This window comes from Gasterosteus aculeatus, chromosome 21, assembly GCF_964276395.1.
Source record: "Gasterosteus aculeatus chromosome 21, fGasAcu3.hap1.1, whole genome shotgun sequence".
Classification (NCBI taxonomy): domain Eukaryota; kingdom Metazoa; phylum Chordata; class Actinopteri; order Perciformes; family Gasterosteidae; genus Gasterosteus; species Gasterosteus aculeatus.
In genome coordinates, this window is record NC_135708.1 from 9196253 (window position 1) to 9209281 (window position 13029).

General features: G+C 47.6%; 2 protein-coding genes across 2 annotated transcripts; one reads left to right on the forward strand and one right to left on the reverse strand.

The window, feature by feature from the left end:
• Nucleotides 1-1459: 1459 nt before the first annotated feature.
• gjd4 (gap junction protein delta 4) lies at nt 1460-8526 on the forward strand. Its single transcript, XM_078096995.1, has 2 exons — nt 1460-1850; nt 1999-8526. Exons 1-2 carry the CDS (start codon nt 1787-1789, stop codon nt 3153-3155), a joined length of 1221 nt encoding a protein of 406 aa, XP_077953121.1. The 5' UTR covers nt 1460-1786; the 3' UTR covers nt 3156-8526.
• Nucleotides 8527-9278: 752 nt separating this feature from the next.
• Nucleotides 9279-12099, reverse strand: fzd8a (frizzled class receptor 8a). The gene has a single exon (XM_040167733.2). The coding sequence runs from the start codon at nt 11658-11660 to the stop codon at nt 9915-9917; it is 1746 nt and encodes a 581-aa protein (XP_040023667.1). The 5' UTR covers nt 11661-12099; the 3' UTR covers nt 9279-9914.
• Between the last annotated feature and the right edge of the window lie 930 nt (nt 12100-13029).

A 13029-nucleotide genomic window follows, 5' to 3' on the forward strand; every position in this document is an offset into this window, starting at 1 on the left:
GATATGACAGGGAGCATTAGTATGCAAAGAAGTGGGGGTAAATGTTGAAATTCTTGTATTGCCAACATGACTTCAAATGAAGCCATGAAGTTGTTGCCTTGCTTTTTTTATGCTGAATTGAATCATTTTTCATAGTGTAACACATCTAATATACCTTAAAGCATATCACAACAGGGTTTCATGTTATTTTAACAATTGACTAAGGACAAATATCATGCCATATTTAGCATACTGCAATAACAAACGTGTCCATAAAGAGCTGATTTCTCAACACTGAATTTTTATGTTTCTACAGGTCATCAGTGAAATTAAAAACAGGTGTACCTGGTTAACCTCTAAGCAGTTACTGGGCGCTGCTAAGTAGTTGAGACAAACAAGTTGGATTTAACGGCAACGTATTACATTTCATCTGATTCTATATGAGTGTGCACCGCGAAAGACAACCTAACATGTGCTTTGACATGTGGTACGTTCCAGTTTAAATAAGGCTGGGGGGGCTGTCCGTCGAGCGGTTTCTGTGACGGACATGTTGGGATTCTACTTCGATTCTTTCTGGGTTTTTGTCTTTTTTTACATGTTTTTGACAACAGAACATCATTGTCTTAGACCACAAGCGCTTAACGTCCCTCTGAAACTTTCCCAACAGCTCTTCATGTCCATGGATAGATGCATTGCAGGTGCAAGTGATTCTTCTTTGCATTAAGCCAAAACTTAAATAAAATGTACTTTTTACTCTTCAAAAGAATCCATGATATATTCCGATTTGCATTGCGAGCCAGTGTGTAGGTGTTAATGACCATTGATCTGCAATGATTATGAGCCACGCCAACTGTCCATGTGTCCCACCAGAGACCGTGTCCTTGAACGACGGTGGTGGTTGTGTAATAAGGAATTCATGCCCTTTGTAAAATCATTTCATGAAAGAGATCTATACCACAGTGATCCAGAGTCCATTTGTTGAATCCTTTTTTAAATGTAGCATAAATCTAATTTAAATAAACTGAAATCAATCTGGTTCCTTGATCATAGCTGATCTCTTGTTCTACTTCAGATTAATAATTAAACACATTTTAATTGAATTCCCATATTAAACAACCATTCAGCGGGGGCTTATCCAAATTATAAATTGGCACAAGCTGTGGGGAAAATATAGTTTACATCCCATTAACATTTCATGAGCGCTAATCCAATCTATGGTTTTGCATATCTACATGCCGCATTGACTCATCCCTGGGAGATGCAGCAGTAACAGCTTGTATTCTTATTACGGAGCAGTCAGTTTAAACATATTTGCCACTGTGCTTGAGCACTTGATACAGCAGCACAGAGTGAGTAAGCCCGGAGGCCCTTTTCTCTCCTGTAAGGACGGCCCGCGCCACCAAAATATCCCTGCAATGCCGGGACGGCGACGTGCCTTTGGAAGTGTGTTAAGAATAGACTCACAATAGGGCTTGCTTCTGTTGTCTGAGGACAGAAAGTTGTCTGCAGGGCACAGAGGAAGAGGTGATACGGAGTATTTAAATGGGTCTTTCGGAGACCTGGAGTACATGAATGGATCACGCTGGATTTTCCCACCTGGAACCTGGCACATACTCCTAGGAAAAAGAGAGAGTGAGAGGAAGTCAGAGTGTTGGGGGGGACTTTTTGGATCTTATTGTGCTACTGGAAGCCAAGGTGCCCCTTGGCGGGAAGGGTAGGGGGAAAGTGTCTAGGCAGCGAGAAGGTACAGGGTTTTACTCCGTGGCCTGAAACTGGAAGATCCTGCAGCGCCTTAAGCATTGCAAGCATGACGGGAATGAGTGGCTCTGAGGTCATCTTCATCTCTGTGAATCACAACATCACTTTGATGGGTGAGTGGCGTTCACTGACACATTAACAGCTTTCTGTGTTATGTTTGTGCAGTGAGAAATGTCGGCTATTCTAGAGATCTATAAATCTCAAGGTGTAATCAGGCAATTATCAAATAAGCCCTTTTTTATCAACATGCTTATTTTTCAGGCAAGGTTTGGCTCGTCGTGATGATCTTCCTCCGTATCCTGATCCTCCTCCTGGCTGGTTATCCTCTCTACCAGGACGAGCAGGAGCGATTCGTGTGTAACACCATTCAGCCCGGCTGTGCCAACGTGTGCTATGATCTGTTTTCTCCCATCTCACTCTTCCGCTTCTGGCTGGTGCAGCTCGTCACCTTGTGTCTCCCCTACTTCATCTTCATTATCTACGTGGTCCACAAGGTCTCGAAGGGCCTCACAGTGGACCCGTACCCCTCGGGCCGCACCAAAGCCCCACCTTTGCTCGAGAACCACCAGGAGCCGTTCACCAAGACATCTGTAAACAAGACGGCTGAGCACAAGGGGGCTCGGTGCTTCACGGGAGCCTACATCCTCCATCTGTTGTTCAGAACGTTGCTGGAGGCAGGGTTTGGGGCAGCTCACTACTATCTGTTTGGTTTCCACATCCCGAGGAGGTTCCTGTGCCAGCATCCGCCGTGCACCACCCAGGTGGACTGCTACATCTCTAGGCCCACTGAAAAGACCGTGATGCTCAACTTCATGCTCGGCGCGGCTGCTTTGTCCCTTTTCCTCAACGTGCTGGATTTCTTCTGTGCCATCAAGCGGTCGGTGAAACAGAAAAGCAAGAGCAGGATGACGGTAGTGGAGAAGATATATGAGGAAGAGCAATGTTTCCTTTCGGCTAAGCAGGAGCAAGAAGGGGCTGGTCTCCCGGGGAGCTTCCGGAAAAGGCGAGGCAGCAAGGGCTCTAGTGCAGGGCTTGCTTTAGGTCAGGAAACACCCGGCATGGAGCGCTCTTCTCTTCCACACTCTCCAGGACATCCTGGCTGCAACACCAACGGAAACAACGGCTACTCTGTTTCCCAGGAGGAAGCTCTGGAAAGGAATGGCAGCGAGGTGGCTCTTTGCCCCCCAGAGGCGATGAGGACACCTAGATCAATCCGTGTTAGCAAACGGAGTCGACACAAACCCCCACCTCCGCCCAGACGGGACCTCGGCGCGCCCCCCAGGGAGCCAGCGGTTCCCTTCGGAGACGTTTCCACAGCAATTTGTACCAGACGTGTGGGTCAGTACACGCTGGTTGAACTGGGTAGCGGCGCAGAGCCACAGACCAATGATGAAGAGATGAGATCTGAGTGGGTGTGAGAGTTGGATTGCTTTATTTTCAGGTTATTTTGGAGCACAAGGATGGGACAAATAGTTGTGGAAGACATGTGACCAACCGACACAGATAACCTCAGGCATTGCTGAATCCTCAGGCATGACAGTGGCAGCAACTGATAGATCATACATCCAGCTCTACTTCCATTTCAGAATGCATACTGCACTGCCACTTGAGGAGAAGACACTATATAATGACAATGCATTCACAAGACACCTTAGACCCAAGAGGCAGAATTGTGTTTGATGTGATTTCATCACGCCATCGGATCACGTTGCCTTTTGAGAGGCTGAGAAGCGGAGTGATGAAACCGACAAGAATTCAAGTCCAGTGCTTCGGTGTCACTGAACAAATCTCAACCTTGGGGAAATCTAAAACAGAGCACCCCACCTGTTTTCCCCCGTTATTGGCTTTTAATCCCACCTTCCCAGACACACTGCCCATTAACATAGACAGGCCTTGACCTGTCCCAACACCATCCCCCACTATATATGATACCACAAACTCTTTTGAGTTTGGTCACTGGGGTCAAAGAACAAGGTTAGCCTTAAGGTCCTGTTGTTGGATGTTTGGGTGACCTTTTTAGAATAAGTAGGTCAGGCCCAAATGAAAAAAACATAATCTGTCTGTGGTGTTATCAGACTCATGGAAAGGAATAGGACTCGTTTGTCAGAAGTCAAGGACACTATGAAGGACCCTAAAGGCGGTATAGGCTCACAAAGCAATTATGCTCCCCCATGGGGTTCTGTATTTATGGAGACGGCTTGTCACTCTATTTCAGGGCCTTGCTGAGCTTAGGAGGAATACAAGCCTTAACACACACTGTCACTAGAAATAGAGCACAGCGGAGCTCTGCAAAGGAGCAGCGATGCCAGATGCCCTTCAAGATATGTGCTACCTGGGGTTTTAATTTCACCTTGATCGGATCAAAACTCAGATCCAACACTCCCACCGTGACACATGTCAATCATCGGCCGCCTAGTGTATAAAGTCATTGCTGCAAGATTTAAATGACTTTTTTCTTTTCTGAAATGTTTAACCAACCTGTCTGAGATTGGATTCTTGAAATCTCTTGACTACCCAACACAGGTGATTGTGAGAATACTCCCACAGAAAATCTTCAGTCACACCTGCTGCTCTATAGCTGGAGGGGGGAGGCCTTTGTGTAAACGGATAGTCTTTGATCACTCTCCTCTTGTGGTGTCTTTGAAACATGACAACAAAAGCTCCCCAGCCTCATGTCTCACCTATCCACTGAGGGCCGCAGCCTCACCATCATCAGGAGGACCATGGGGGGGCACAGCAGGTCTGATGGTGCCGCACCTCCTCCATACACCCATCAGTGCCTAACAGTCATATTCCAAAAACTATTCACAGTTTTTTTTCCAATACAATATGAGTTGTATTGATACTGTTTGATACGCTACTTTATGTAACTCTTGTTCCTTAACAAAGGAAAAATACTTTGATAGTTTGGTCTCATGTTTTGTAATGTTTTATTGACTTTTATTAATGTAATATTGTTTAAATTATCAATGCACTTGGTTGTAAATGCTCTAGTTTGATCACTCCACCAATAGTGTAGCTTGAGATCATGCAACCATTCGCTGACACAAAAAGCCATTTATTAAATGAAACATTTTACAAGATAGATATTCACATGTTAATTGCATCTTCATGAAACATTTTGGTTGTGACAATATCTGTCATAAATTGGGTACATTTTAAGAAAAATATGTTTTTCCTGTGCTGTAGTTTTTCTTAACATTATTAAAACAATAAATAAGTAAAAGCGTCACTGTTAAGCAGCTTCCCATATTCTTGAAAAGACGTGGTAATTTCAGGCCATGGAGATCGATATTAAGTTGTCAGGTTTCCAATCTGGAGGCATACCGGTCAGACTGGTCGATTTACCTTGGGTTTAACCCCCCCCCCCCACACCACCTGCATCCTGTCTCGTGTTCGCACTATACCCTTTTTATTATGAAATCTTATTATCCTAAGTTATTTTTTTTAGCACTAAGGCCATGACCCCTTCCACTTACCCACCAACCCCCTAATGCCCCTTTAGTTTGGAGCCTTTTTTGTAGTGGTCAGTAAGCCCTTATTAGTGAAAGTGCACATTCCCTTCTTTTTCAGGCAGTGTCCAGGTATCTGCATATAACAATGGAATGCAGAGAAAATAGCATACCTTATGTCCCAGGTGTGTCCCACTCTCCTGATTATGCAGCACAACAGAAAACAGAACAGCAGCAGAGAGACTCGCCTGTCAGGACTTGCTCTGTTGTGTCTTTACTGTGTAGAACAGGCTGCTCGCTGTTGTAGATTGGACCTGCCTTGGAAATGAAGCAGAGCTGAGATTTGAGCAGCACGTATCCAGATCTTTAAATGAGTGTTCCACTGTGTTTGTTTTGTCTTCTACCAACTATGGACCTGCTTTTTTTCATTTTGTGTCTCAAGTGTCAGAAACCAGAGAACTTTCCTCCATGGCCTCCCCCATTACCGATACTGGGTAACCTGTTGAACCTTGGCCCGGTTAACCCCATCAGGGACATGAGTGAGAAAAAACACTCACGGGACTTGTACTTTCAATTGTTATGCTACTGACTATCAATTGCACACATTCCTACCTAGAAGTATTTGTTCTATTGAATGCATGAGTGAACAGAGATGTGAGTGCTTATGTGATTGCAAGCAAAAGCTGGCAGAAAACCAATTGGCTGACCGCTTTTAAATGAATTTTCTGAACAAAACTCCATTCATCCTGATCCAGACTACACCCCCATGGGCTCACCCTGCTGCATGAGGTCTCCCACTCAGCGACAAACAGTAGGGGCCAGGAGCTGCCAATGATGAGACGCGTGCTTATTTTCATCTTTACGCTGTCGCCCAACGACTTATATCTGATCCAGTCCGTGTTGTTGGAGAAAAGGTCAATGTCTAGTTAATGGCTCCACCAAGTGGACATAACTGGGCATTGCGTTGTATCAAGTATTATTATTTTTGAAGATGCGTACAGACCAGGCTGTGAAGTTTGGTATTAGTCATCACACTGTTCCATTATTATATCAATATGGCCTCTAACACCATAATGCATTTGACCCTCCACTTAACACACTGCACACTGCTGCAGAGTTTGTGCGTAGAGCAGCATCGCCTTTTTATTTCTATAAACAGCAACATTCCCCCGACCCTCTAATGCCACCGAGCAGAGTGAATCGGGCAAAGGCTTCTGCCCCTTCGAAAGAAAGAAGTTTTCTTTTGTGTGCATGTCAGTCAGTCACTGAAGGACTGAGAGAGCACAGTGTTCTGCCGCTGTGTGTGTGCGTGTGTGTGTGTGTGTGTGTGTGTGTGTGTGTGGAGGTGGGGGGTCCTTGAGTTGGAAGGAGCAGCAGGGGTGCAGTGTAAGGACTACTAAACCACAGGGGCATTGTTGCTGAGCCAACGGGGAGCCGGCCACTTCTGCTGATATTTCTGTGCGACTCGGTCATTGCGCTTAAGTTGATTGATTGGTTAGAAAAAAAAAGGTTTTAACCTGACTGCCAGAGTCCCGATGACATCAGAGTCCCTCAGAAACTGTAACCAGGGGACCTGAACCCCTTTTTGTTTTCCAACATCTGCTGCATGGAGTGGCCAGCTGGGGATAAAAGAGTTCAGGAGCTCCAACACAAATGGAAATGGGTCGCAGAAGCCCGAGGTCACTGCTCATCCATGGAAGAATGCACACACGGAAACGTGTTCATCTTCCACTGATGTAATCTGGAAAGTAACGAGGAATGACACATTACTGAATGCTAAAATAATCACAGGAGGGGCTTTACACAGTGATGCTGTTAATGTTCACCGCTACAAAACTGTAATTGCTTTTGTAACTTATCCTACAACCCAAATTAGAAACCAATTCTTATATTATTGTCTGTCGCAATCTTTGATAAAAAAGCGACTAATGAAGTTGACAAGATGTTCACATCTGCAGCGGCTCCTCTTGTTCATTTAGAGATTAAACTCTAAAAAACTTCTTCCAGATGGCATGGTCCTTGCCTGTCATGCTCTATAGTCAACCACGTCAGAGCTTTCCTCACGGCCCCACAAATGAGGCCGCTCGTAAGGATTTATTTGTTTGTTTGAGGACTTTCTCTGGTACTTTGCAGTGAATTGAGTCGGTGACCCCTGTGGAGGGAAAGGGCCCGTTACCTGTTAACTGCAACGTGTGCATGCAGCGGTCGAGCCAGGACGCAGCGTTAGGAGGCTGGACGGTTGGTTTGTGGAGCCTGGTGATCGGGGGAGCCGGGTGATTTGTGTCAGTTTAAACGCCTAATAAAGGGCGGTCCTAAACTTTAACTTCGAAGACGTTAATAGAAACGTAACAATCAGGTTCAAGCGTGATTCTTCAGGTCTCACTGCAGCGAGTCCTGAGTTTTTTTCCAAAACTCGCCAAATATGCCACTTTCTTTAATATGCCAATAAACAGAAGTAGCAAGCGAGAATGCTTTTTAAAATGATTTCTGCTTTGAAATGAATGAAATTATAAATCTACAAAATAAATGTTGATTATTATTGAAAATGGACTTATCAATTAATCTTTTTATATCGGAAAAATCTCATACTTGAGGGGATTTAGATTAGATTTAATGGGCCGGTTCACACATTAGAAATGTTTCCTTTCACCGCTCATCCGTTGTCACCTTTTGTACTGAGTCACACTAACCTGAATCCATCACGTCATGAGCTCTTCCTTGTTGTATCTGAGTGCATCAGTGTGTACATATGTGTACGTGTGCTAAACAAGGACGCACGTGGCGGTGTGGAGCCCTTCTACCACAAGGTGGGGCTGCACGTGTCCCCGCTGAGCTGGACACACTCGCTGAGGTCTTTTAAGGTAAACACCAGAAAAACAGAAAACAAGATGCATCCAGGAAAGCTGCGGTGACTATGTGGAGGATCTATAACCACGCGGTAATTTAGAGCATAAAGTTCGTTATAAGTCTCTACCAAACAATTGCAATATTTTGAAATGGAGATGTACTTCCCAACTTAATCTGAACCAAGTTTACACTCAGCACTCCCGATGAGCCGCGCGGAAGCAAAATGCTCAAGAAGCCGCTCTTTTTGATCGTTGGAAAAGTTTGGTTACGACTTCCATCTTTACTGCCTGGTGTCTTTTTGCTGACTGCGCTGATACAACATTTATACGGCTGATTTACACTCCCAACACACTACACTGAAAAGAAGCTCTTACGTTTTTTAGGGCGGGGGGGGGGTCCACGACTACAGTATAACGCAGGAACAAAGCAGTCACTACAAAGCCCACTGTTACCATTGACCTGCAAATCAAAGGCATTTCTTCGCTGGGTTACAGTGTATCATCTTATGCCAGCGCATTGGGTTAATTGGGACCAAACCAGATACATTTGTAGCAACAAAAAAAATACCTCGATTAGGGGGCCCTAAGATGTGAGATCATGTGAACAGACCACCTGTGGGGCTTTCATTGCTATTTCAATATCATTCATGTCAAGGCCCCTGCACTCGCTGACACAGCTTGAGTCGAGGGAGAAGATGTTTCAATTCAGGCCCTGTGAAAAAAAGAGAAGAAGAAGAAGAAAACACAAGACGCAGGGGCTCTGGCAGGTTTCAGCTCTGACAAATCCAGAAAGGCGAAGGGGGTCCCGAAATGCTCTTTGAATTGTAGGACGTCCATCAAAGCATCCAAATGGGGACGTTTAGAGGGAACCTTGGCACATCATACAGACACTTCTAATACACACCACCTTTTATTCTCCGCTGTTAAAAAAGAAAGATCAAAGTTTCTGCAGATGAAAAGGGTCCCTTCCCTACATTTATACCCCCTATTCACCCACTCCCTCTTTTGCTAAATTAAGAAAAAGCGGGCTTCGGCAGGCATTTGAAGGGGACTTCAACAATTATGGAGATGCTCCAACTCAACCCCTGCCTCTAATTACCGGTCTCTGATGGTTAAAACAGGGGGTGGGAGAGGGGGGACTCTCAAAGAGCCGCCACCGTCAACACGGTGACCACATCACAAAAAGAAACAGCCAGGACAACCAACTGCGTCAAAAACAAAAACTGCAAATGTCCACAGAAAGTTGAGATTTGTCAAAAAACTGTTTTATTGTCAAAATAAAGCTCATATTTGCTTTTCTCACAAAAAGAGACATCTACACTTTGTACAAATTTACAATAGCTTATAAAGTTTTCTTTTATCCACAAATGTACACCTTTTTACTTTCTTACAGAACTTTTATATAAATACATTTTTTGAAAATTAGAAAAATGAACTACCCGTAAAAAAAAACAGAAAAACACATGGGCACTATTAAGGCTTAATTTAAACCATCTTTGATGTGATTGGATGATACAATGTTATTTGGCACTGTGTAGATAAAAAATGGCATTGAGGACCAAAAATTCTTTTTTGTGAGAGGCAGGTTATAGGTGCAAACTTGTCTTTCTCCCTACAGCGAATAATAACAGCGGTTTGCGTAAAATCCTTGGCGTGTACCACCGCCCCAAACCAACCGGGGGGAATGAAACCCTGTGTGAGGTCACATTGTTTCAGCCACCTGTCCTCACTGCGGCATGTATGCATGTTCAGATAGAGGGGGGGTCACCTCGCCAGTGGTTCATTACGATGCAAATTGCTTAAGACAGGGAGTGATGGGTTATCTCCCAAACAATTAGCAGTCCTCATAAGCTGACCCCCCCTCCCTCTCCCTCCCCATTCAAACCTGGGACAATGGCATCTGCTTGGGGCAAGAAACGGAGCTGGCCGTGCCCGACCTCCACGTCAGCCCGGTGCTCACGTCGCTATACATGGAGCCGCCGGTGCCTTTGCTGCCCCAGCAGCACCGGGTGCAAAACGTCCTCCACGAGTCCAAAGTTTTCCCCGACCAGATCCACACGCCGGACGTGATGCCCACCAGAAGGCACATGAAGTACTTTAACATGAAAACAGCGTAGTCCGGGCTGCTGCGGTCGCGCTCCAGCAGGCAGTTGGAGCAGTTGTGCGTGATCTCCCAGCTCTGCCGGTTGTGCTGCTCGTAAAAGTAGCACGCGACTATGATGGTGGCGGGCACCGTGTAGAGCACCGTGAAGATCCCGATCCGAATCATCAGCTTCTCCAGCTTGTCCGTCTTAGTGCCGCCTTGCTTGATGACGCTGCGGATCCTGAACAGGGACACGAACCCGGCCAGGAGGAACATAGTGCCTATGAACAAATAAATCACCAGAGGGGCCAGGACGAAGCCCCGCAAGTTGTCCAGGTTCTGGTTCCCCACGTAGCAGATGCCAGCCACGGAGTCCCCGTCCACGGAGCTCAGCGCCAGCACCGCGATGGACTTCATGCTGGGGATGAGCCACGCGGCCAGGTGGAAGTACTGGGAGTAGCTGGCGATCGCCTCGTTGCCCCACTTCATCCCGGCCGCGAGGAACCAGGTCAGAGACAGGATGACCCACCAGATGGAGCTGGCCATGCCGAAGAAGTAAATGAGGAGGAAGACCACGGTGCAGAGCGCGGGGCCGGTGGTCTCGTAGTGGATGTGCTCCAGATCGAACTCCCGGTGGCACGCCACTTTCTCGTGCCCGGCGATGAGTCGAACGATGTAACCGACCGACACGAACATGTAACAGGCCGAGAGGAAGATGATGGGTCGCTCCGGATACTTGAAGCGCTCCATGTCGATGAGGAAAGTGGCCACGGTGGCGAAAGTTGACACGAAGCACAACACGGACCAGAGCCCTATCCAGAAGGCGGTGAACGCTCTCTCGTCGTGCGTAAAGTACGGGTTGTGGCACGGCATGGCACAGTTGGTGACCTGTCCTGTTTTGACTCGGTTGTAGAGCGGGTGACGGTCCGCGTTCACCTGCACCATGGGCTCCAAGCACTTGCACCCCGGCTCACACGGGGTGGTGGGCGGCTTGTATTTCCCAGGCGCGCCCGGTCGGCTCGGCTTATTTTTAGGGGGGTTGTAACCCTTCGCGGGGTGGTTGGTGGGTTTGGGGTGGACGGGGGACACCGTGGTGGAGTCGGTCCTGTTATAGTCCATGCACAGGGTGTCGGGGTTGCCCTGCACCGGCAGCAGGTCGCACTTCATGCGGTCCGGCCAGGGGAAGCCGTACTGCCTCATGAGGGGCGCGCAGCCCGCCCGGGCTCTCTCGCACACGCTCCGGCACGGCGGCAGAGGTTTTTTATAGTCATCCAGGCAGATCGGGGTGTACATGCTGCACAGGAAGAACTTCAGGTCCGGCGAACACTGGATCTCGACAAGAGGCCAGAACTGGTGCACCTCCAGTCCAGCCTCGTCCTGCGTGTCGTGGTTGAACTGGTTGGGCATGTAGGTGTAGTTGTAGCCGATCCCCTTACACAGGGGCACGGCGATCTCCTGGCAGGTGATCTCCTTGGCCGTGGTGCAGCTGGATCGGGGCAGGAGAGCGAGCGAGAGGAGCAGGTAAACCCCAAACAGGTCCATCCCTCCGGCTCGTCGTGTCCCCCCCTTCTTCTGCTCTGGTGCCAATAAACCCTCTCCGCCGTCTGCTTTCGCTTCGAGTCCGGTTAGATGTTGCGCAGCGAGCCCATCTCGTTTCTCCCGGGGACCTGCATGGACTTCCAAGCAATGTGCAAGCCGTGTTTACTTTCAGCTGAGGAGGAGGAGGAGGAGGAGGAGGAGGAGGGGAGAAAACAGCCCTCAGGGCGGCGAGCAGTCAAGATGGCTGAGAGGAGAATCCACCTTCCTCTGCAAACTGCTTTCAGTATCCTCTGTTATTTAGAACACCCCACGTGCTGCTGCCGTCCGATCGCTGTAAACGGGGGAAGGTGGGCCTGGTTTCTTTCTGCCAAAACACAGCGACTACATCCAGTAGGCTCGTCCCACTTTGGTCCGTGTTCCCATACAAATCATCGGCTGGGAGACGAAGCGGTGCCGATATATACCCGAGGCATCACAAGCCACACCCCCAGAGCCGCTCCTCCAATCACAGAGCGGAAGGGGGCGTGATGCTTCCCAGCAGACTATCAAGTGTTTCTCCCTGAAAAAGATGTAGTAGATGCATCCCGATCACGCTGTGGTTTGACAGCGTGTCTGCCTGTGGGATGCGGGACGGTGTGAGGAGGGTGTGTAGAAAACGAGGGAGCATCGCGTGGTCACCGGCTGAACAACCACACGTCGACACCAAAACAACTATTTCAACTTTCGAAAGTGCCACATTTTCACAAAAATGCAGATTACAGTCAGCGCTATCATGATAATACGTAAATCTCAGAGGCATGGCTGCTCTTCAATTAACTGTAATAACCCTGTAATGAATTCTCCCCCCAAACATATTTCAAATGGCAAAAGAGTAATTTGTAACATCATAATAATATAAAGACAGGTGAGCTGTTGAAAGGAACCTGCTCATAATGTTGCTCAGCGAATGAACGGTGTGTTCAGTCTGGTAACTTCCGTCCTCAGTGTGACAACATTGGCAGACCGACAATGTGTCTATCTGCAAATTATAGTGTGTGTGTGAGCGAGCGAGCGAGCGAGAGAGAGAGAGAGAGAGAGAGAGAGAGAGAGAGAGAGAGGGGGGGGGGGTGGTAAATTGGCTAATTTGCGCATGATAAGACTACCCAGGGAGCTGTCTGTCCTTGTGAGAGGCCTGTTTTATTTTTTAAATGAGGTGCTAATGTTTCGTTTAACGCTCACACGGAGCTCCACGGGAGGGGTAATTGCGCGAGGCGAAGCCCGGTCGGCAGAGCGCGCCGAGACGGCGTCACAACTCTGAAATGAGCGGGTACGCTCCGCGTGTCTGGCGACGTCGGCGGTTATTTCAAGTCTCATTGTGGTTGAAAAAACAAAT

Coding starts and splice junctions, on each gene's coding strand:
- gjd4 (XM_078096995.1), top strand. CDS start 1,787: ATGACGGGAATGAGTGGCTCTGAGGTCATCTTCATCTCTGTGAATCAC. Junction 1,851..1,998: donor TCACAACATCACTTTGATGG/GTGAGTGGCGTT, acceptor CTTATTTTTCAG/GCAAGGTTTGGCTCGTCGTG.
- fzd8a (XM_040167733.2), bottom strand. CDS start 11,660: ATGGACCTGTTTGGGGTTTACCTGCTCCTCTCGCTCGCTCTCCTGCCC.